At 39.8% G+C, this 22,722-nt stretch overlaps 1 protein-coding gene across 9 annotated transcripts in view; it reads left to right on the forward strand.

Annotated features, from left to right (window-relative positions):
* The window catches only part of Sergef (secretion regulating guanine nucleotide exchange factor), a 227,812-nt gene that overhangs the window by 130,644 nt on the left and 74,446 nt on the right, over positions 1–22,722 (forward strand). For 7 of the 9 annotated variants that reach the window (XR_010048390.1, XR_010048389.1, XM_063251771.1 and 4 more), the window contains one exon: positions 12,554–12,590. The exons of 1 other annotated variant lie outside the window; for it this stretch is intronic. Coding sequence is in view for 6 of the 8 variants with exons in the window: in XM_063251771.1 (XP_063107841.1) it covers positions 12,554–12,590 (37 nt within the window). In the remaining 2 variants the exon portion in view is untranslated. Of the gene's footprint in view, positions 1–12,553; positions 12,591–13,679; positions 16,866–22,722 lie in introns of those variants that run through there. One more of the 9 variants, XM_063251775.1, reaches the window with a different exon arrangement.

Genomic DNA, 22,722 nt, shown 5'->3' on the forward strand with positions numbered 1-22,722 from the left:
GAACTCTCTGCATGGATGGTAGCTGGGTTGGGGTGGAGCGCTAGCAAAGGCAGCATCTGGCACTCTTTCCTTTTTTCTGTTTCTCCGGGCTGCCATTCAGGCACAGCCTCCAGTGTGCTTTTCCTGCATTAGCTGAGGACTCTCCTCCCTCCCCTCCCTGCTGTAGGGTGCCTGCCTGTGCGGGCCGGTTGCCATGGCATCTGTAGGCTTCCATGTCCATTGGGCAGGAAGGAGCCAATCAGCATGCCTGTCGGAGATGAGGGCAGTTACAGGCTGGGCTTCCTTGGTTCTGACATGTCTTGAGGCGGGGTTGCGCCCTGGTGTTTTCCACTTATCTCTGTTGTCCAAGTTCGGATTTCCCCCTTCAGAATTGGACAGTCTAGTGTAGTACTCCCAAGAGGTAACAGGCCCCATGGTGGGGCCAGAGGACAAAATTTTGTTAGTATTTTACAGTTACAACCCTAGGAAGTAACCCAGGAAGAACTTACTGACCATCCTTAGGCAAACTGCTGGCCACAGGCAATGTTTGTGGCTGTGAGCCCACAGCTGTCTTGATTTACTGGCCCTTTTAATTAGCACTGGTTGCCAGGTGTAAGAAACTGAGTGGGTGGTTTATTTCCTTGCTGCCTGAGAAAAAGATTAAAACCATTGAGGGAATAGAAGGCTTGAATTTGAAGGGTTGTAGAATCCTGCACCTCCCCATCACAAGACACAGGCAAGTCACATTACCTGTGTGAACTTCAGTTGCCTCATTTGTTAAATGGTTGCAACTAAAGACTGTGTCTTCTCAGGTTTTGTGTAAGATTAAATAAGATAACACTGGCAAAGCAGTTAGCAGGTGTCTCGCTATAAGTGCTCAGCAAGGCCCAGGCAGCTGTTTTTAGAATTGGTACAGCTGTACTGCTGAAATACTTAGAGCAACAGTTGGCAATTATTTTCACGTTCATCTATTTTTTGCTCCTTCATTCAGTGATTTGTTTAACCTGTTAATGTGTTTGGGCTATATTTACTGGGTGTTTACTGTCAATTTTTGCTCTAGTCCACTTGTGTGACGATCCAGCCCTCGGGAGTCGTGACTTTCCTCAGAACTAATGGAGTCAGGCCCAGCAGAGAGAGTAGGTGGAAGACCCTGCTGTTCTACTGGCAGTCGTAGGCTTGGAAACTTTCTGTAGCTCTGACTCCTTGAGTGGAGGCCTCTGAACTGATCATCCTAATATTTGGGCAGCACTGAGACAGGACAGCTTTTCACAGATACCTTGCCATGCCACCTGCCACCCTTTGCAGAAGTGTTACCCTCTGCTGAAGGACCAGCCAGCAAGCTCAAACCTACTTTCTCCATTGTGGGCTGTTCTCTAGAATTTATTTCTGTTGTGGTTTAAGGTGCTTTGGTGCACAAGAATTCCTGGAACAACCCTGCTGTGGTCCTAGCACCGTCCCTGTCTATTCTTGCAGTGTTTTTCCTTCTGCCTCCACTATGTTTCTCAGGGCCTGTCTGCAGTCGGACTGGAGTGCCGCTCACACTTGGGTTAGGATTATATGCCTTCCCGGAGTTCCCATCTTTGTACACTACCACTCCAGACCCCCGTGCCTTGCACTTGGGCTGGGCAGCAGAGCCACTATTGGGCAGGCAGTCTGCTGGCTACTCATGTGCAGTCTGCGGATAGACCTCACATGTGTGGTAAGAGGCATGACACCGTGCTATCAGAGTAGCTAGGATGAAGCAGCTGCTGTACCTCCAGAAGTCAGGGAAGGCTTTACCATGAGGTGGATGTTTTGAGCAATCATGAAGTGGGTAGATAGTGGGAGAAAGGGATTTCTAGTCAAGGAGAATAGGGTACTTTTATCCTGGAATTCCATAATGTTTTAGAGAAAGTATAATGTGCTATGAATGGAAAAAAATGGTATATATTATTTGGAGTTGAGAGTTCATGAATAGCACAAGAAGGAAGAGTCTAAAGAGGTAAACAGAAGTAAATTGTTGAGGGCCTTCTAATTCATGCTGTGTAGTTTAGACTTTACCTACCAATGCTGGGAAACTGTGAAGGAACATATATAAGAGCATGATGTGATCAGATAATTGTGCAAGGAAGGTGGGATGTATGGCTGGAAGAGAGTTGGAATGTTTTGTTCATCCTATAGCAGCTCTGTAATGCGGACAAGACAAACACTGTTGTATACTTTTTACATCCAAGAACACTGATGCCCTAGATTAAATCCTTTGCTAATGCTTTCAGAGCCAGGAAGCAGAGGACCTATGATTCACCTGGCTTCTTGGCTCTGAATCTCTTTCTCCTGGACACATTGCCATTGTTAGGAGTCTTCTAGAAAGCATGTAGATGCTGACAGAAGCAATATGAAGGAAGTAGTTATTGATACAGCCTTGTTGAAGGAGTGTAGCACTGAGTTTTTGTGGCCTCCTGAACTGTTATGCCAGTATACAGAAAACAGAAAGCAGTGGGGAGCTTTGAGCTTTGAGTTCTGCATTGGCTTAACAAAATCAATTCATCACTGTCTCACTTATTAACTCAAGCAGCATTTGCTATGTGATACTGGCACTTCTCAGTGGCTTGATTCTGGAAGCCCTTGGTCCTCAAGGCTGATTATCTCTGCAGTCTGCAATCCCAGGTGAACTCTAACAAGTAGAAGCAGGTTCTTTCTCTCTCTGCATTTTATGAAATGAAATAATTACTTAAAAATACCAACCAACCAACTAAACAACAAAGAAACAGAAGTGACTTGCGGCAGTAAACACCAGCTTGGAGATCAGGCAAAGATGGGTTTCATTTCTGTTGCTGCCTCCCTAACTAGCTATGGAGGTGACTTATCTCTAAAAGGAACAAAACCAGACATATCTGAAAAGAGAATTATGTTGATTAAAGTGTGCTCGTGTTTATGAAGTGTCTTGCTATGATATCTGTACACATAAATCCTCAATATATGGTAGTTTTTAACATCTGTTCTGATCACGTACACCATGTGGTGGATTGACAACTGGTGATCAACTTGTAATACCAGTTGAACTGAAACAGCGTGGTGCTGAGTGTGGATGGCCCACCTGGGGATTGTTGCCAACCTGAAAAGACCTGGAGAGGAAGAGGTGGTGGTGTTGGTTCTTCACTTGCCATTGGTATTCCTCAAGGAGCTTGTTGAGCTTCTTTTCTGGTATGAACTTGGCTGTTCTCATTGTCATTGGGACCTCAGTGTCACTGAGGATAGCTGTGGAACTTTTCAGGGGAGCACTGGTCCTTACTTTGAATGTGTCTTCCTGGCTCCAGTGCAGATCCCTCAGCCTATTGGCACAGATCCTTTATCTGACTAGCACAGACTTTCTGGCTTCTATGGATTACCTTTGGGCCTTTCAGGATGGATCTGTGAAACAGACTTGCATAAGACATTGTCATGGCTCTAGGTCTTCAGCTGGACTCATGGATTCTTTGGGGGAATTCATTGTGTGGACAGATTTCCTGTACTTTTTGTGTTTGACTCTTTGGATGACTTATAAAATAAGTCTGTAAGTTATATATCCTATATTAAATTGTTTTCCTTGCAATGCTAGACTACAGCACAATACCACTAGTAGTAATCTCACTACAGTTAAAGAGTAAATAGAGAATCTAAGGGAAAAAATCTTATAATATTAAACACTGTGATCCAACTTGTACCTAGGTAATTTAGATATATTTCCCTCAAACAACTCCTCCTCTATACATACACTGTATCCAAGTACAAGCAGATTTTATTGCCAGGTATTCCTTTTTCTCTAAGATGGGAACTACACTGTGTTTTTTAAATTTTTAAATAGATTTTTCCCCTGATTCTAAGAATAGTATGTAAAATTTAGAGAGTACAGTAGAAGAAAAACTGTGCTCATAATCCTAATCTCTGCAGGCCTAACTGAGCCACACCCAGTGACCCCTGGCACAGATAGCTGTCTGTATTCAGACTCAGGAGGGAGATGATTTCCAGTGCACAGGAAAGCTTTGGAGCATCACTCTGACTGGAAAGACCCCGTTCCACCTCCCAAATCACCAGAGACCACACATGAAAGTCCCTGCGGGACTAGGCCATGCCCAGTGACCCCTGGGCATGGACAGCAGCCTGTATTCAGTCTCCTCCATGAAGTCATTTCCAGTGCACAGGGAAGATTTGGGACATCGCTCTGAGCTGGTAAGACCCTGCCCCACCTCTTAAATCACTGGAGGCCCCTGTGGCCCTAACTGGGCCATGCCCAGGGACCCTCCAGACTACGGACAGCTGCCTGTATCCTGCTGCACAAGTTGAAAGTGCATGAGGTGATTTCAGTGCACAGGGAGGCCTTGGAACATCGCCCTGAACCTGGAAATATAGGAAAATGACAGAGTGAAAAAGCAAAATGCAACCTCCAACTGCCAGCCCAACCCAAGCAAGCCTACGAGACATGGACATAGAAGTAAATGTAAGCCATATACCTGAAATAACTTAAATGATAGCAACTAAAGTAAAGAAACAACTCTGGGAACCTACGAAAGAACTCAGACCAGAAATAATCTCCCAGGTAAAAGAAAAGGTGATAAATGCAATGATAAAAATGCTGAATACATCTAAAGAAGGCATAGTCAAAAAATTAGACGAACAATGCAAAAAGATGGAAACCTTGAATGAACAATATAAGAAACAAACAGAAAAGGCAGATTCAAAGAGATATACAGGAAATAAAAAATTCCATCAAAAGTTGGCAAAACTGCCTCAGTAAAAGTGAAGATAGACTTTCAGATCTCGAAACAAGATTGCAGCTAATGAACAGGAAAGGAAAGATCTTTTAAAAATAAGGAATAAGGAATAACAATTCAACAGCTACAGGATGATGCAAAGAAGAACAATATAAGGTTGATAGGTATAAATGAAAAAGAAGGTGACAACACAAATGATATCAAGAGGCTATTTATAGAAGCAATAGCTGAAAATTTACCAAACATGAGAAATCCAAATAGCCATAACCAAAATAAAACTACACCCAGACGTATAATAATCAGCAACCCAGAAATCCAACATAGAAACAGACTATTAAAAACTGTTAGAAGAGACAGATCACCTATAAAGGAAAGCCTATCAGAATCACAGCAGACTTCTTAACACAATAAATGACTTCCAACAAAGATTGATGTACCCTACAAAACTGTCCTTCAAAATTAATGGAGATATAAGATACTTCCATGACACAGAACAGCTTAAGAACTCCATGAACACTAACCTGCAAAGAATACTGAAAGACATTCTAGATGGGCATAGGAAAAAAAACCACTAAGTAAGACAAACAAGTAAACAGATTGGAAAGGTAAAGAATCAACAGCAGAAAGATAACATGTCAAAAATGAATGAATATATATCAGTTATAACCATTAATGTAAATGGCCTCAGTTCACCAATTAAAAGAAATAGACTGGCCGAATGGATCAAGAAACAACATCCAACCATGTGCTGTATACAAGAAAATCATCTAACCCAAAAGGAAATTCATAGACTGAAAGTCAAAGGATGGAAAACAGTACATCATGCAACAGGAACCCACAAAAAAGCAGGGGTAGTTATTCTGCTTGCATACAATGTGGATTTCGAACTATGAATGTTCAAAAGATAAAGAAGGTCATTACATACTAGTTAGGGGAAAACTCCAAGAGGAAGAGATAACAATCTTAAATACATATGCACCAAATTCAGGATCACCCGGCTATACAAAACAAATATTAACAGAAATGAAAAATCAAATAAGCAATGACACAATTATAACAGGAGAATTGAGCATGCCATTGTCACAAAGGGACAGATCAACTAGACAGAAAATCAGCAAAGAAATAACAGAACTAAATCACACTTGGGAAAAAATGGACTTAGTGGACATATACAGAATATTCCACCAAACAGTATCACAATATACATTCTTCTCAGCAGCATATTGACATTCTCTAAAATAGACCATATTCTAGCCCACAGAACATGCTTAAGTAAATGCAAAAGAATTGAAGTTATCCCATGCATGTTATTAGTTTCATAGAACCATGAAACTAGAAATTAATGAAAAAAGAAACTGCAAAACCCCCACAAACACATGGAAATTGAATAATACATGCCGGAGCAATCAGTGAGTCACAGAGGAAATTAAAGAAGAAATTAAACAATACCTACAAGCAAAAGCAATACAAATACAACTTACTGGAACCTATGGGACGCAATGAAAGCAGTCCTCAGAAGAAAATTTCTTGTGAATTCCCACATCAGGAAACCAGAATAAAGACAAATAAACAACCTGATGCTGTATCTCAGACATCTAGAGGAAGAAGAACAAGTGAAGCCCAAAGCCAGAAGAAGGGAGGAAAATACAAAGATTAGAGCAGAAATCAATGTAATAGAGACGAAGGAAACATTACAAAGAATGAATCAAAGAATTGGTTCTTTGAAAGAATAAATAAAATTGATAAGCCCCTAGCCAATATTATTTTAAAAAGGAAAAAAACTCAAATTCATGCAGTGAGGAATGAAAAGGGTCAAATCACTACAGACCCTGTGGAAATACAGATCGTTCATACTTATTTCGAAAACCTCTACTCTTATAGTCTTGATAACACAGAAGAAATTGAAAGGTTCCTAGAAACATGAATTACCAAAGCTGGGACAAGACGATGTAAATCTGCTGAATAACCCAATTTCAATTAACAAAATTGACAAGGTAATTAAATCCTTACTAACAAAGCAAAGCCCAGGTCCAGACGGACTCACTGCAGAATTCTACAAGAAATTCAAAGAAGACTTAATGCTAACACTCCTCAAACTCTTCAGTGAAAATGAGAGGGAAGCAAATTCCTGGAAGCAAATATTACTCTAATACCCAAACCTGAGAAAGACCCAACCAAAAAGAGAACTACAGGCCAGTTTATCTAATGAACATTGGTGCACAAATTCTCAATAAAAATACTGAACATAGGTGCACCAATTCTCAATAAAATACTGGCAAACAGAATGCAGCAAATCATCAAGAAGATTATTCACCATGACCAAGTGGGATTCATCCCACGAATGCAGTGATGGTTCACCATATGCAGTTCAATAAATGTAATCTACCACATCAACAGAGCCAAAAGTAAGAATCACATGATCATTTCTGTAGATGCAGAAAAAGCTTTGATAAGGTCCAACACTTATTCATAATAAGAACCTTACAGAAATTTGGAACAGATGGTCTTTACCTCAATATGATAAAAGCCATCTTTGACAAGCTAACAGCCAGCATCATATTAAATGGCCAAAAACTGAAAGCCTTTACCCCAAAATCAGTAATAAGACAAGGATGTCCATTATCACCACTCCTATTCAATGTAGTGCTGGAAATCCTAGCCAGAGCAGTTAGACAAGAGAGAGAAATAAAAGGAGTGAGAATAGGAAAAAAAGAAGTTAAATTATCATTATTTGCCAGTGACATGGTAATCTACATAGAAGATCCCCAAAACTCTGTTGAAAGACACCTAAGTATAATAAATACATTCAGTAACATAGTTGTATAAAAAGTCAACACTAAAAAATCAATAGCATTCCTATGCACTAAACAAAATCACTGAGACAGAAGTAAGGGAAGCCACATCTTTAACAATGGCATCCAAAAAAATGAAAAACTTAGGAATCAATCTAACAAAAGAAGTAAAAGATCTATTCAGGGAAAATTATAATACCCTGAAAAATCGAAGAGGACCTTAGAATATAGAAAGACATCCCTTGTTCATGGATAGGAAGAACAAATATTGTGAAAATGACCATTCTCCCAAAGGTGTTATTCAGATTTAATGCAATTTCAATCAAAACACTATTAGCATACCTCACAGATCTAAAGAAATCGTTTAGAAATTTCATCTGGAACCAGAAGTGACCTAGAATAGCAAAGGTAATTCTATACAACAAAGGCAAGGCAGGAGGCATCACAATCCCTGACTTGAAGTTATACTGCAAGGCTACTGTAATAAAATCAGCATGGTACTGGAATAAAAACAGACCTGAAGATCAATGGAATATATTAAAAGATACAACTACAACCACAAGCACAGTCAGCCACCTCATCTTTGATAAAGGGGCCAAACATGTCCACTGAAAGAAAGCTAGTCTTTTTATTAGGTGGTGCTGGAAAAGTTGGTTCTCCATTTGCTGAAAACTAAAACTAGACCCATGCCTGTCACCATGTACTAAACTAAAATCTAAATAGATCAAAAATCTAAATATTAAAACAGAAACACTAAATCTGTTAGAAAACAAAGTAGATAGAAATTTTGAAGACATATAGGTAGGTAGAGAATTCATGAACAAAAATCAAACCATGCAGGAAATTCTTCCCAGAATCAATAACTGGGATCACATCTCACTAAAGAGTTTTTGCATGTCAAAATAAATCTCCAGCATAGCAAAAAAAAAAACCTCAAATTGGGAAAAAAAATCTTAGTAAATGGTCCCTCAGACAAAGGACTTCTGTCTAAAACATGTAAAGAATTAAAAAAAAAATCAGACCCCCAAAATTCAAAGACCCAATCCAAAAAGGGGCATCTAAGATGAATACACAATTCTCAGATGAATAAATACAAAAGGCAAATGAATACATGAAAAAATGTCCAGCATCATTGGTCATTAGAGAAAAGCAAATTAAAACAACACTGAGATTCCCTCTCATTCCAGAAAGAATGGCCAGGATCAAGCAGACCTACCAAGAACAAATGCTAGAGAGGCTGTGGGGAAAAAGGAACTCTCCTGCACTGTTGGTAGAAGTGCAGACTGGTGCAGCCACTGTAGAGGTCAATCTGGAGGTTCCTCAAAAAGCTGGATTGGAAGTCCCATTTGACCCAGCTATTCCACTTCTGGGCATATTCTCAGAAGAACTGAAAGTATCATATCACAGGGATATATGTGCACCCATGTTTATAGCAGCACAATTTGTAATAGCCAGATCTTGGAAACAACCTAAGTGCCCATCAACTGAGGAATGGATAAAAAAGGTGGTATTTTTATTCCATGGAGTACTACTCTGCTATAAAGAATGATCACATTGAGATATTTATAAATAAATGAATGCAACTGGAGACCATACTCGTAACTGAAATAAATCAAACTCACAAGTGTAAATACCGTAATGTCTCCCTAGTATAAGAAATGGTCAGAGTACATAAGATACAAAATCCTCAATACATATAATGAAAGGATAAGAATTGCTCAAAAGGAAAAAAAAATAATATCTCAGGGAAAAGGTGAAAAAAAAAAGGAAGAGAAAGGGAAAAATATCAAAAATTGTATAATCATGCTTAGGATAGCTAAGATGACTGCTACAAATTCTATAAGTTCTTGGAACAAAGCAGCTAACATCCATAGGATTGGAACAATTTTGCATGTTAGTGTCTGGTGATCTGAGGAACTCTTGAAGAATATTATGTAAAGTAACTCTAATTACGCTCCTACCACGTTGCTTTGAAGGCCTATATTGTCATTGTTTTGGGCTCTTTGCTATTGTTATTTTTTTGTCTTTTATTGTGTGTGTTTTTCTAGTAATTTGTTTTGGTTTGTTTTTGTTATACAGAAGGGTTAGGTATACATGTAGAGGCTTATACATGTGTAGAACTTCTAAACAGTATATAAGAATCAATTATATTATGCGTGATGAAATGAACAGCTACTTTGCTTTTTTTTTTTTTTTTGTCTTTTTTGTTTTTATCGGTACCAGGGATCGAACTCATGACCGCACACTTGCAAGGCAGGTGCTTATGCTGCTGAGCTAAATCCCCAGCCCTGAACAGCTACTTTGAAGAAAAAGAGACATTATGGTGTCCATTGAGGATACCGTATCGTCATGCTGTGAAACCCACTAATGCTATTATTCTTTGTTCAGAGTGAGTTTAGCCTGTTTTGTATTGTTTAATTTCAACATACATGAAGGTATGGACAGCTAATTTGAACAATAACAAGAGACATTACGGCAGCCATTGTAGATTTTCTTGTTGCCTGGTCTTGAAGGCCTAAAATGCCTTCATCACTCTGTTCTGATCTGTTTAATACTATTTTGTTTTGTATGAATTAATTGTATGGGAAGATATGGACAACTGTTTAGAAGAAAACAAGAGACATGGTAGCCACTTGTTCTCCTGTTGTTTTGCTTTGAAATCTATGTGACTTACATTGTTTTCTTCTGATGTACTTTGTTCTGCTTTGTGATGTTTTTTCCTCTTTAAAATAAAAAAAAAAATCCTAATCTCATCCCCAAAACAGAGGCAATCACTGTTAACACTTCGTTGTATTTCCTCCTACTCATTTTCGTTCGTTTTATTATAGAATGGGGATCATGCTGTATAGACAGTTTTATATAATTTTTCAGTTTGTACAGTAACACAAATATTTTCCTACTATTATATATTATTCAGTTTCTAAAACTGCTTAATAATCTATCAGATGCTTGTATCATAATATAGTCTCTATATATTTCCATATTGTTAGATGGCTAAGCTTTTTCCTATTCATCAGTCTAAGGTGCTTTCTGTAGAAAACCCAGGGAACCAGCCTAAGGACAGCCAGAATTATAATGAATATGTTCTGTAGATAGTATGTGGCCCATGGTGAGCATACTATAGCCCTCAGGTAAGTGACAAATACAGCCAGCTTCAAGGGTGTTCAAAGACTGGACAATCTGGCCTATATTTCCTAAGAGTAAAATTTACAGAAGCATCTTTGCCAAGCACTTTAGAAGCCCATATACATGTGCACAGTGGAAGCTGGGTTTGGGGGAGCACAGCTTCTGCACGGGAAAAAGCCGAAAAACCTTGCTGCCAGTGTGGAGAAAGCCTCCAGCGCTCCAAGTCACTTCATTGTCAGTACCCCTCTGCTGAGAACCTTTGAATCTGTTTCCTGGTGGTTTTTCCCTGGAAAACAGCATCTAGCTTCAAGAAAGGAACTCTTGTGAAGTATGGAGATTCAGAGTGGTTGTAGGCATGTGTGTTTGGTTTTTTTTCATTATTTAATTAACAGGTAAAATTATATATGTATAACATGTTTTAAAATATATATAGTAGAAAAGGTAAATTAAGCTAATTAACATACACATTATCCCCACACTTATCATTTTTTATGGTAGAAAACCTTAAAATAATCTTAGATTTTTCAAGAATACAATATACTGTTGTTAGCTAGAGTCACTATGACATTATAGATGAACCCGAAGGACACCATGGTAAGTGAAATAAGCCAGGCACAGAAAGCCCAGTGCCATGTGACCTCACTCAAGTGTGGAATCACTCATGTGAATCAGAAAGCTGATCTCATACTAGCAAATAGAATGGCTGCTTTCTTCTTAGTTTTGTCACAGACTTGCCCTGAGACTTGAGGCAAGTTACTTCACCTTTCCAACCCTCCCTTTCTCCTGGTAAGGTAGCTAGCTGATCTCCAGGGCCAAGCCCACATTAACATTCCAGAGTACCTGAGCGATCCTCTTTCCAGGAGCTAAAGTGAGTGTCCTGGTAAAGGTCACAGGAGACTTCTCCAGAGTCCACAGAATTTCTCTTAATCAGTACCTAGGGAACATTTATGCTTTTAGATCTCCCGTTGCCTCCTGCTGATACGTTGGAACGTGCCAAGACTGAAAGGCAAGCAGTGTCTCCCACTGGTTGGGAATACTGGATTCAGAACCCTAAATGATTGTTTTTCATGTATTAAGCTTTTGTTCCTTTATATACTTTTATTTTTTCTCTGATTTAGCAAATGTTAACTGAGTTGTGGGCTTCGCAGAGTGTGTTTGTGTGATTCAGAGGTGGGTGAGCCTCAGCCTTGTTCCCAGGATGCAGGCAGTCTAGTGAGGAGACAGGAAAAATGCTGACAGGCAACAGGTGTTTACTACACTACTATGCCTAGTAGAAGTGCCCAAGTCTGCCTAGAAGTAACAGCAGAAGGGTCTCAGTACATGTTTTGAGGTTTTAGAGAATAACTAGGGGCTTAGCGGAGAGGCAGTAGAGAAGATGTCATTCTGGGTGGCACAACAAGCATGTGCAGAGGCCTGGGGGTGTGCGAGAACAGAATAGATTCAAGGAACTACAGAGGATGTGTGGCTGCAAGGGAAAGGGAAAATAAGCAGACGAGAAAGTCAAGCATCTCCTCAGCCCAGTCTGTTTCCACTGAATCCTTTGCTCATTTTATCAGTCCAGATGAGAGTGATGGTCTTTTTAGTTTAGTTTCTAAAATCTGTTATCTTTATTGCCTTATCTTTCCATTTTTAAAGTAACATATGCTCATTATAGAAAGTTTGAGATATGCAAAAAAAGTAGAAAAAATTATTATGGTCTGTTTAAAGACAACTTCTTTCACATCTTGGTGCATTTCTATTAAATGTTTTTTCATGCTCTCTATGTATTTTTGAATATGTTGTAATTATAGTCTTAACCTTTGTATATGGTACTTCTTTCTATTTCCTAAAATTTGCCAGAAATGGATGTTCATGTCATTAGAAAATAACAGTGGTCATAAAATACACTGGCTGAAATATCACTGTACGTTTTCTTTCTTTTTACAGATCTCTTGTGGTTCAGAGCATAATTTGGCAGTAATTGGTAAGTAATTTTTATACCAATACTGTGCTTATTCTCAAACTCATATGACAGAATTGGAGGAAGCTTGGTTAATCAAAGCCAAGGTGCAAGTGTGTGGATATGTATTGGGAAGATTTCAGGCAATGGAAGCCTTTGGTTCCCAAGAATTTACTAGAGGTACCTTTCTTGAGAATTTCATTCTGTGTTATCAGACACCTTTATAAGGTACGCAAGCTGTCCTCCTTGCCTCAGGAAGTAGCACTTGGGGATCATAAAGAACTTACAAGCTTGAGGCATCATGCATAGACAGCCATGCATAAAAAGAAGAAAGAAAGAGTGGGACTTGAGATGTAGCTCAGTATTAGAGCACTTTCTTACCACACAATAATCCCTGGGTTCAGTCCCAGTACTGTTAAAAAGAAAAGTGGGTTGGACTTCTTCTGGTTCTTTAAATAAATCCTTTCTGCCAAGTTCCTTTTTCTTGATGTGGCTCTTTCTTTAGAAATACATGCTCACTTCCCTCACTGACTTGCATTAAATAGCACTAAAGAACTCCCAGTTGGACCCAAACCTCTGGTTGACACTTCCTCTCACTTGGCTTTGTGTATCCCAAGTTCAGTGTTTTATGATTGGACCTATGAGCAATTCTTTTAGGAAGCCGTTTCACTACTTCCACAGTCAATCTCCAGCTCTTAGTGAGTCAATCTCCAGCTCGTAGTATAGTCCAGAGTGTCTGGGGTTGGTACAGGGTTCTACTTACTCCTAGAGTGAATGTGACAAGATATCAACCCCTCTACACCTCACTTCATCATATTTAAAGTAGGATGGTAGTAGTGTCTGCTTCATAATGTTGTGAGGCTTAAGTGATTTAATCTACAAAATACTCACAAAGTGGCACCTAGCTCCCACTAAGGGCTTTAGAGTTTTTGTTGTTATTACCAGACATTGTTAGTTCGACAATTTGCCTTGTTTTGAGCTAAGTCTTCCGTCTCTCAAATGGACACCTTATAGCAAAAAACCAAGTTTTCCTGTAGTCCTAATATTTTAGGACACATCACAATCTCTATCTGTCTTGTGGCAGTGATTTCTGTTCCTGTTTCTCTCTCCTAGCTTCTGATTCCAAACCTCTGAAAGGCAAGGCCCCTATGTTTTCTTCTTCTATGTGGCCTGTTCACAGCATCCAGCACAGTTCCTGGCCTTCAGCGAAGATGTAGGCATTCTTGAATTAAACTGGACAGGCTCGGCTCCCTGGAGTGGCAGTAGTTTGAAGCACTGCTTTGCAGGCCCACATGTGATGTGCAAAGAGACAGAACCAAGGACAGCAGAGGAGGGAGGCTGTTGGCAGCAGTAGGGAGCAGAAGGGCTTGAGTCAGAGCAAGAACTAGAAAATGTACCAATCAACCTGTATGCTTTGCAGCAATAACAGATCATTTGTACTGGCCCTGTTCCAGCACGGGCATAATTAAGACAAGCTAATCCAGGAGTCAAAAGGATGTGGTGCTGCCACCACCACTGTTACCACTACTGCTGCTGTCACAAGACTTGAAGAGGGCAGTTTCCTCTGGGACCAACACGAGTAAGAAAATAGAAGGGAATCTGAAAACACAAAATCAAAATCGAGATGGAGAGGCCAGGGCCAGAGCTAAGTATCAGGCTGAGCTGACACAGGCTGCCTGGAGTTGCAGAAAGTGGGAAGATGGTACCAGACAGCCTCCATCTACACCAGCTCCCTCTCTGTGAGCATCCACCCTCCCCTCATCTAGGTAATGGGGTGAGACTTCCTCTTTGTAGGACTGTAAAGAAAGATGAGGTGAAACATATGTAGAATGCCTAGCCTATTGCCATTCTCATCTCCCCTGATAGAAGTAGGGACGGGAGACTCACCTGTCAGTGTAACCAATCCTGGTGAAGTAATTTTTGACAGGAGGGAGAAAGTATGCCATTCTAGAAAGTTGTCCCCAAGTACAGAGGCCATCAGAGGTAGTGGGAGAGTGAGACATGCCAGTGAGCTCCTTGAAGGCAGACTTTTCCTTTTGTCCCCAGTGCCCAGGGCCTGGTGCACTGTCTTCTGAGTAAAGCTGCAGAGTCAGGAAGGTAGGCCCAGCACAGACCCTGGCCAGATGCTCCCACCATTGGCGGGATGGGACCCCCAGTGGAGCCCTGCAGCGGGCATGCTTTGCAAGCAGAGAGATAAGAATCTGCCTCTTAGGCCTGGCAGGAGGCCAGTGAGAGGGAGACAAGCTGGAGGGAGAGAAGAGCTCTTCTGGCTCACAGGCCTGTTTTTCACAGCCAGCTCTTCTGTCACCTGCCTACCATTGCCCACCTCAGATGGAATTCCATGCCTCCTGCCTCCGGGCCTGAGCTTTAGCCCAGTGGTGCCTGGTGCTGCACCCGCCATAACAGGCATAATTTGGTGATGGAGTAAACTAGAGTAGAATATAAAGAAGCTGGACTTCATCAAGGGCAGAAGCAGCTTTAATGTCAAACCAACATGCAACAGACAGATCAGGCTGAAAAGGGAGGCAAAGGAATGTCGGTGCACAGGGTACCGTGCACTGCTGAGTCCACAGTGCTCTGCTGGTGCGTGCTCACCTGGCTAGTTCATTGGTTTGTTTCCTTCCTTTCCACCCAGGATTTCCTTTCACATCAGCTAACATTTTCTGGCTGGCGCCATTTGTGAGTGCACACCAAGGTCAGCAGAGGTGAGCAGAGAGCACATGGCCATCACTTACTCAGAAGATCCTTGCCTCCCAGAGGCAGGGCCCTCATATCCTGCTGTTTTAGGCCCCTCACCGCCATGTCTGGCTAAACTGACTCCAGCTATTTTGCTTCTCTCAGGAGCAATTTATTTTGGCTTGATTGGCCAATTTGTTTTCCTTCTTTCCTGATGTGCAGTTGTTTAGCTTTCCTTTCCTGCAGTGGAAAAAGAGCTGACTATGCTGCCTTTCTTCCTGCTTTGCAGACCCTTGGAAGGACTTTCTTGGTGGCCTCTTCCTGGACCATGAGGTTTGTCAGAAAGGCAGTTTTATCAGCTCCGTGCTCTAAGCAACTGAGCTAACTGGCCACTAGACAGGCAGTTTTAAAGATTGGATATTGCCAGGACCGTATGCTATCTCCTGTTCCTCCAAGGAAGGCAGTTGCTTTGAAGTTGTTCTCTGTTCACTGATTTATTTTTCATTTTACTGATGATTTCCAATTGTTGAACGTCTGCACCTTTATTATATGCATGACAGAGCATCTGACCTTGGCCTAAAACTCATCAAAGAGAGCCATGTAATATTTCATAGAAACATTTAATAGTGAGAAATAACTTTTAGAGGGGACGCGCAGGCTATTTTTCTGAGTGATAAGCCCTTCAAACCTCAGGGATTTGCAGAGTGCTTTCAGGCAGGTTCAGACTTGTTTGTTCCAGTGCATAGTGTGGTAGGCAGAAGAGAAACGCTTTACTTATATTATCCCATTTACCCATGGCAAGTTGATGAGTAACTACTATTATTAACCCCGTTTTTTTAGATAAGACTAGATAAAACGTAAGATGATCAGTGTGCCATACCCAAGTCATACATTTGGGAGGAACCTGTGTGTCATATCATGAATCCTGGTCTCTAACTTCAGAACCTGTGTACTGCTACCTGTGCTGCCTGTCTGCAGACTGGTGACAGTGTGACCTGTTTTAAGTCCATTAGTTAAGAGTGTTCATTTCTTCATTTCAATATTTAGTTCCCTACCAAAGCCTGGTGGTGTACACCTGTAATCCCAGCTCTTGGAAGACTAAGGAAGGAGGGTCAAAACTTGAGTCCTGGTTGGAGAGCTTACTGAGACCCTGTCGAAAAATTAGCTCAGTGTGAGGGCACCAGGTTCAGTCCCCAGTAAGAGAATGAGGGAGGGAGGTTGGGAGGAAGAAAGAGAGAGAGAGAGAGAGAGAGAGAGAGAGAGAGAGAGAACATATCAGCAACAACAACAAAAACATAGTTTTCCGTTGCTGTTGGCAAGTTCTTCTGTATATCAAGCCTAAATCTCTTGTGCTTCAGATTAAGTAGTTCTCTGCATATAACCAACAAAAGGTTGTGAAATTAGTGACATCGTTTTGGACAACCACTTCTTTTAAGATACTTCTTTCTCTTTCCATTGTCCATTCCCATGTAAGAAATTAATGTACTTAAATAATTTTTCTGTGATTGTACATGTATATAGATTAAAACTTAAAAGAACTTCCTTCCCATCCTATTCCCCATTTGTCTACTTCCCCAAAGCAATACATGAAGCTAATGCTTACTGTGGTATTAGTTTCTTCTATATCTTTCTAGTGTATTGCTTCATATATAAATAAACATCAAAGTATGCCTTATACCCCTGTAATGTGAATAGCAAAACGCTATGCACAACATTGGGTTTTTTCCAACTGTTTATCTGAGAGATCTTTACATATCAGTATCAAAGCCTTCCTAATTACTTTTACAGCTATGTAATATTCCTCTGCATTATGATTTATTTGAGAAGTGCTGTCTTCATGGACATTTAGATCATTTCCAATCCTTGTTATTATGAGCCATACTGTAGCAAATAACCTTGTATATGTGTTACTTTTTGTGTGGGTGGATATAGTTGTAGGATGAATTAATTCCTGGAGATGAAATTATTGTATCTAAGAGAAAGTGTATTTTTAAATTTGCACAGTGCTGTGAAGTCGGCCTCTCTGCGGCTCTTCCATTTCCCGCTCCTGCTGGCAAAGTGGAGGAGCACCTGCTTCATGCAGCTCCCTCACACAGTGTGTTACAGTTTAGATTTTTGCCAATCTGAAAGCAAATAACTGCTCAATGCAGGTTTTGTCTTACTTTTAAAATGAAAATACAAAATATATAAAGTACACAAGTCTCAAGGGATCAGGTTGATGAATTTTTACACTTATACATTACCTAAGAAGCCAACACCTGGTGTAAGATTCTGAGCATCTCCAGCACCCCAGAAGGCTACCTCGTGCTACATCAAGTCAGTAACCCACCCCCAGAGCTGCCTCTGTTCTGCACAAGGTCAGGGTTACTGTACGTTTCATATAAATGGTCCTCATCTGTTTGGCTTCTGTTGTCCAACACATTTATCATTTATGCTGTGTGTATGACAATTCTTTTTTATTGTCCAGTAATATTTTACTGTGTGATTATTCAACTGACTTATCCATTTGACCATTGAACACTTGGTTTTCCAGTTTGGGGATTATGAATAGAGCTGCTGTGAGTATTCTTGTACAGCCTTTTGGTGAACATATATACATTTATTTCTTCTACATACATAATCAAGAGTAGGATTTTTAGGACATATATTTAACATTAGCAGATACTGTCAGCAGTTCCCCAAACTAGCTATACCAATTTACACCACCAGCAGCAATGTATGCACATTTCATTTTGCCAAATCCTTCCCAGATATTTTCAGTCTCTTAGATTTAGACCATTCTAATGAGTGTATAGTGTGGAATCTCACTGATTTTAATTTGCATTCTCTTCTAACTATTGATAGGCAAGACCCATTCATACGATGATAGACCAAGTCCAAAGACTTTAAGGCTTTGCCTATTGCTTTCTTTTTTCCTCCTTTTTTTGTGGTGCTGAGGATCTGACTGAGAGTCTTGTACATTTGAGGCAAGCAGTCTGCTGCTGAGCTCTACTCACTATAGTTTCTTTATTGTTATTTTTGTTTTCTGAAGTATTGAGGATGGAACCCAGGGCTTACATCCTCACCCTTTTAAAGTTTTTTAGAATTTATTTTTTTTACACATTTTTTTTCTTTTTTCTTTTTATCGGTACCGAGGATCGAACTCACGACCGCCTGCTTGCAAAGCAGGTCCTTATGCCGCTGAGCTAAATCCCCAGCCCCTGGAATTTATTTTTAAAAGCAATTAATTAACTTTTTAATTGTCTTTTTGAGATAGAATTTCACTGTGCAGTTCAGGTTGGTTTTGAATACACTTTGTAGTCCAAGCTGGCCTTGAATTTGCAGCAATCATCCTGCCTCAGTCTCCTGAGTACTGGGATTCCAGGCATGTGCCACCAGATCTGGCCTAAAATTTTTTTATTTTGAAACAGGTTCTCACTAAATGACCTGAACCTCAGACTTGTGGTCCTCCTGCCTTGACCTCCTAAATAGCTGAGATTACAGGAATGTGCCACCACACCTGGCTCAGTGTTTTAAAGTTGGTTTTGCCCCTGTTCTTCTTAATTATCTATAGGCATCCTCTTATAATGCCTCCTATAGGCATTATCTTACAGATTGCTTCATTGTATATGTGTATTATAAGCATCTTCTCTCAATTGAAAGCTCACTCTTTTGCCCCTTTATAGTTATCTTTTGATGAACAGATGTTCTTAATTTAATGAAGTCTAATTTATCAGTATTTCCTTTATTGATTTGAGGTATTTGTAGCCTTCTTTAGATATATTTCCCTTCTCCACAAGTTAATAAAAATATTCTACGTTGTCTTTATGAAATTTTATTATTTTTGCCTTTTATGTTTAGGCCTAAAAACCCATCTCAAATTCATTTAAAACATTGCTTTAGCCAGGCACAGTGACACATGCCTGTAGTCCTAGCTGAACATAGGGATTGCAAATTTGAGGGCAGCTTAGGCAAATTAGGGAGACTCTGTTTCAAAATAAAAAATATAAAAGGGTGTGGATATAGTGTAGCACTTTTGTTCTCAGTTGCCGAAACACCAACACACATGCACGCACATACCCCCAAAATAAATAAAGTTACACACTTAAAAAAAGCATTGCTTTAGAACTGTTCATGGAAAAGTTTGTCTTTCCCTGTTAAATTTCAGAGATGCCTTTGTTAGAAATGGAGGAAGGAACAAACATGCTCATTTGGACTTTTTAAAAATATATATTAGTTTTGATGTTTGTATACTAGTATACACTATCTTTACTACTGTAGCTTTAATAACTCTTAATGTCTTCCAACTTTGAACTTCTTTAAGATTATTGTAGCCTTTCTAATCTCTAATTTTGGTTATTTTAAATGAAGTTTGAGCATCTTTTCCTGTTCAAGAGCATCCCCTTGCTGGAGCCTCTAGTGGGGTCTGTTAGATTTTTCCAGCTCCTGGATTTGTGGTCCTTTCATCCTCAAAGCCAAACAGTGGCTCATCAAGGCTTTCTCCTCCATCACTCAGACACCGACTCTTCTGCCTGCTCCTTTTCTGTTTGAGGACACTGCTATTATAGTGGGCCAATCTGGATAATTGAGCACAATCTCCCTGTTGCAGTGTCAGCTAAGAAGTTACACTATCTTAGTTTTATCCAAGTCTGTTGACCATTGGTATGTAATAGGGTTTGCACAGGCTCTGGGAGGTAGGACCTGGACATCTTTGGTGTGCATTTTTCTTTCTATCACACTGTCTTTTGCCTTTCCTATGTGGTGTGAATGTCTGTGCATCCCCATTTATAAATTAAAATTTAATTCCGAATGTGATTGTACTCAGAGGTGGGTCGTTTAGAAGGTGATTAGGTCATGCACCCACAAGGATGGGGTGAACACCCTTAGAAAAGCTGTGCACAGAAGCTCGATTGCCCATTTCACCTTTGACGATACATACCAGATGGTATCTAGGAAGACTGGGCCCCATCAGACCACTAGGTCAACCTTGATCTTGGATTTCCCAGTCTCCAGAATTATTATGAGATTATAATTATGATGTCTAAGGTATTATTTTGGTAGCCCAAATAGATCAAGTCCTTATTAACAATCGGATGGCTAGTCTCTAATGAATTTCTAGGATTTCTCTACATGTTAAGGAGATTAGGGTTTTTTTTTTCCTGTGATTTCAATCGTAAATAAAATTTTTTTCAGCTTTTTGTCTTTTATTTTTGCTTTTGATATTTTTCCTCCTTTTGTCATATAGCCTGTTCTTTCACAATTAAATTTATCAGGCTTTTTGTGTATGGCTTCTGGATTGGGGGGGGGCACATTCAATTTTATTTATTTATTTTTCCTTTCTTTTTTTAAAATAAATTTTAAAGACAGGAATTTTTAAGTCAGAGAAGGCCTCCTCCTTTCAGAGTGTAAAAGATTTTCTTTATGTCTTATCCTACTTGTTTTAATTTTTTATGTGTAAACTTTTGATCCATTTGGAATGTATCCTAATGTACGATGTCAGGTGTGGATTCAACTTCATTATTTTTCCAGATGGCTGCTCAATTATCTCAGTAATGTGTATCAAATTCCTTGGCTCCCTTCCTGTCTCCTGCTGTTACACGAGCAGCCTACAGGCATGGAGAGAGGCAGCGACTTTCTCAGAATGGCACAGTGTGTCAGTAGCAGAGCGCAGATCTGGAACTCAGGTGCAGTGTGTACTGCTTGGAGTTGGTGGCTCCTTCCCAAGGAGCTTTGTCAAGTGGTTGCCAGGGTTTGCTGAATAGAAGAGGCAAAGTTGGTGGTTTTCAGTGCTCTATCCGAAATCCTGTCTCACTGATTGATGTATTTGTTTCACTGTATCACCTGGCTGCTTGGGATTTCCTCTTCACCAGACCAGAAATATATTTAAAACTTATGTATTTGGGAGAGATATTTCATGATAAAATTTTTCGTTGTGTTTCATTTTTTGTTTTTGAGACAAGGTCTTGCTCTCTATGTGGCTACCTTTAGATCCTTCTGCCTTAGCCTCTCTAGTGCTAGGATTGCAAGTGTGCACCACTGTAGAGATGTTATTCATAGTTTTGGTTATTGTTCAAGCCACATTTCTGTGTTTTAACACAGAGCCTCACAGAGCCATCACCTTTCTAGAGTTTTCAGTAGATTTTCCCCACAGTTATTCCTAAAGAAGCAAGGTACGTGTCCCTTCACAGGAGTCACCCTGTGTGACACAAGGAGAGTTCTAGGCTGTCTAAATGTCTCTGTACTTGCCAACTTTCTTATTCTCTCAGGCCTTTCGAGGCACAAGATTGTCCTTTCAGGGTTGCATGTAGTAGCAGAAATGCTACTGTGACTTATTGCACTGGCTTACAAATGCTGAAAAGGCTTAGAGCCTTGCAAAAGTAAGTCAAGGCAAAAATAATAATGAACTGAGATAAGCTGGAGCTGTTGTACAATGCAAGGACTGAGCTCTAGGTTTGGCTCTGCCAATTTGTTTTATGATCTTAGGCACTTAGGCACTTAATTGGACTACACAATTTCTAAAATATTCTGTACTTGTTGAAGTCTGTTCTCATGTCCACAGACTGTGTTAGACATTTTAGTGGACCTGCCTGTCTATACTAGCCTTGAATACAGTAGGTCCCTCATGTGTTCCTAAATTCTGAGTGAACATTATATAATTTTTCTCAATCTGTTCCTTCAGCTTACTAGATGTTGATGTACTATGTACCATTTTGGATACTGCAGAGGAATGTAGTGAATGGTTGTTGTCTCATGGGGCTCATAACCTTTTGTCATCTTTGTTTTTTTAATCTTTATTTTTTATTAGTACATACTTGTCATATTGATCACATTCATCAGAGGGAATTTGTATCTGTACATAATATTTCTTGATTCTATTTTCCCATTCCCTTCCCCCCTTTAACCTTTCTTCCTTTCCTTATTTACAAAGGCTTTGTTTCCATGTTTTCCCTTCTGTTTTCCTTTTATTTTTTTCCTTCCTCCTCACCACTTCCCTTCTTCTCCTTCCCATTTGAACATGGAACTCATAATTTAATAGGAGCAGACTTGGAAATCTGACACATACTTTATTAATGTACTTTATTAATGGATGAATGAATGAATCAAATACAAGTTGTCAGTCAGCAAGACAGTTTAGGATTAAGTAGTGCCAAGTACCCACCAGTATGCTGAAGGGAATTGACTATCAAGATAGTGTGGAACTGGGAAGGTTTATTTAGGAAGATGCTTTGGAAGTTGACAATTACAGCAGGAGTTAAGATTTCTAAAGGATAATGCTTTTGTCATAGACGTGACAGTAGTTAAATATCGACGTGACAGTAGTTAAATATCAACCAAGTGTTGGCACCATTCTGAGAATGTTGTAAGAATTTTGTAAGTATCATCTCATTTATTGTAAGTGACATCTCATCACAATGCAAAGTACAGAGATGAGAATTATCCCCATTTCCCAGATGGGAAACTGGAGAATTAAAAAGGCTAAGATTTAATCTAACATCTGCTG

This window comes from Cavia porcellus, unplaced genomic scaffold (assembly GCF_034190915.1).
Source record: "Cavia porcellus strain 051 isolate PalLab524CR breed Dunkin Hartley unplaced genomic scaffold, mCavPor4.1 scaffold_6, whole genome shotgun sequence".
NCBI classification, from domain to species: Eukaryota; Metazoa; Chordata; class Mammalia; order Rodentia; family Caviidae; genus Cavia; species Cavia porcellus.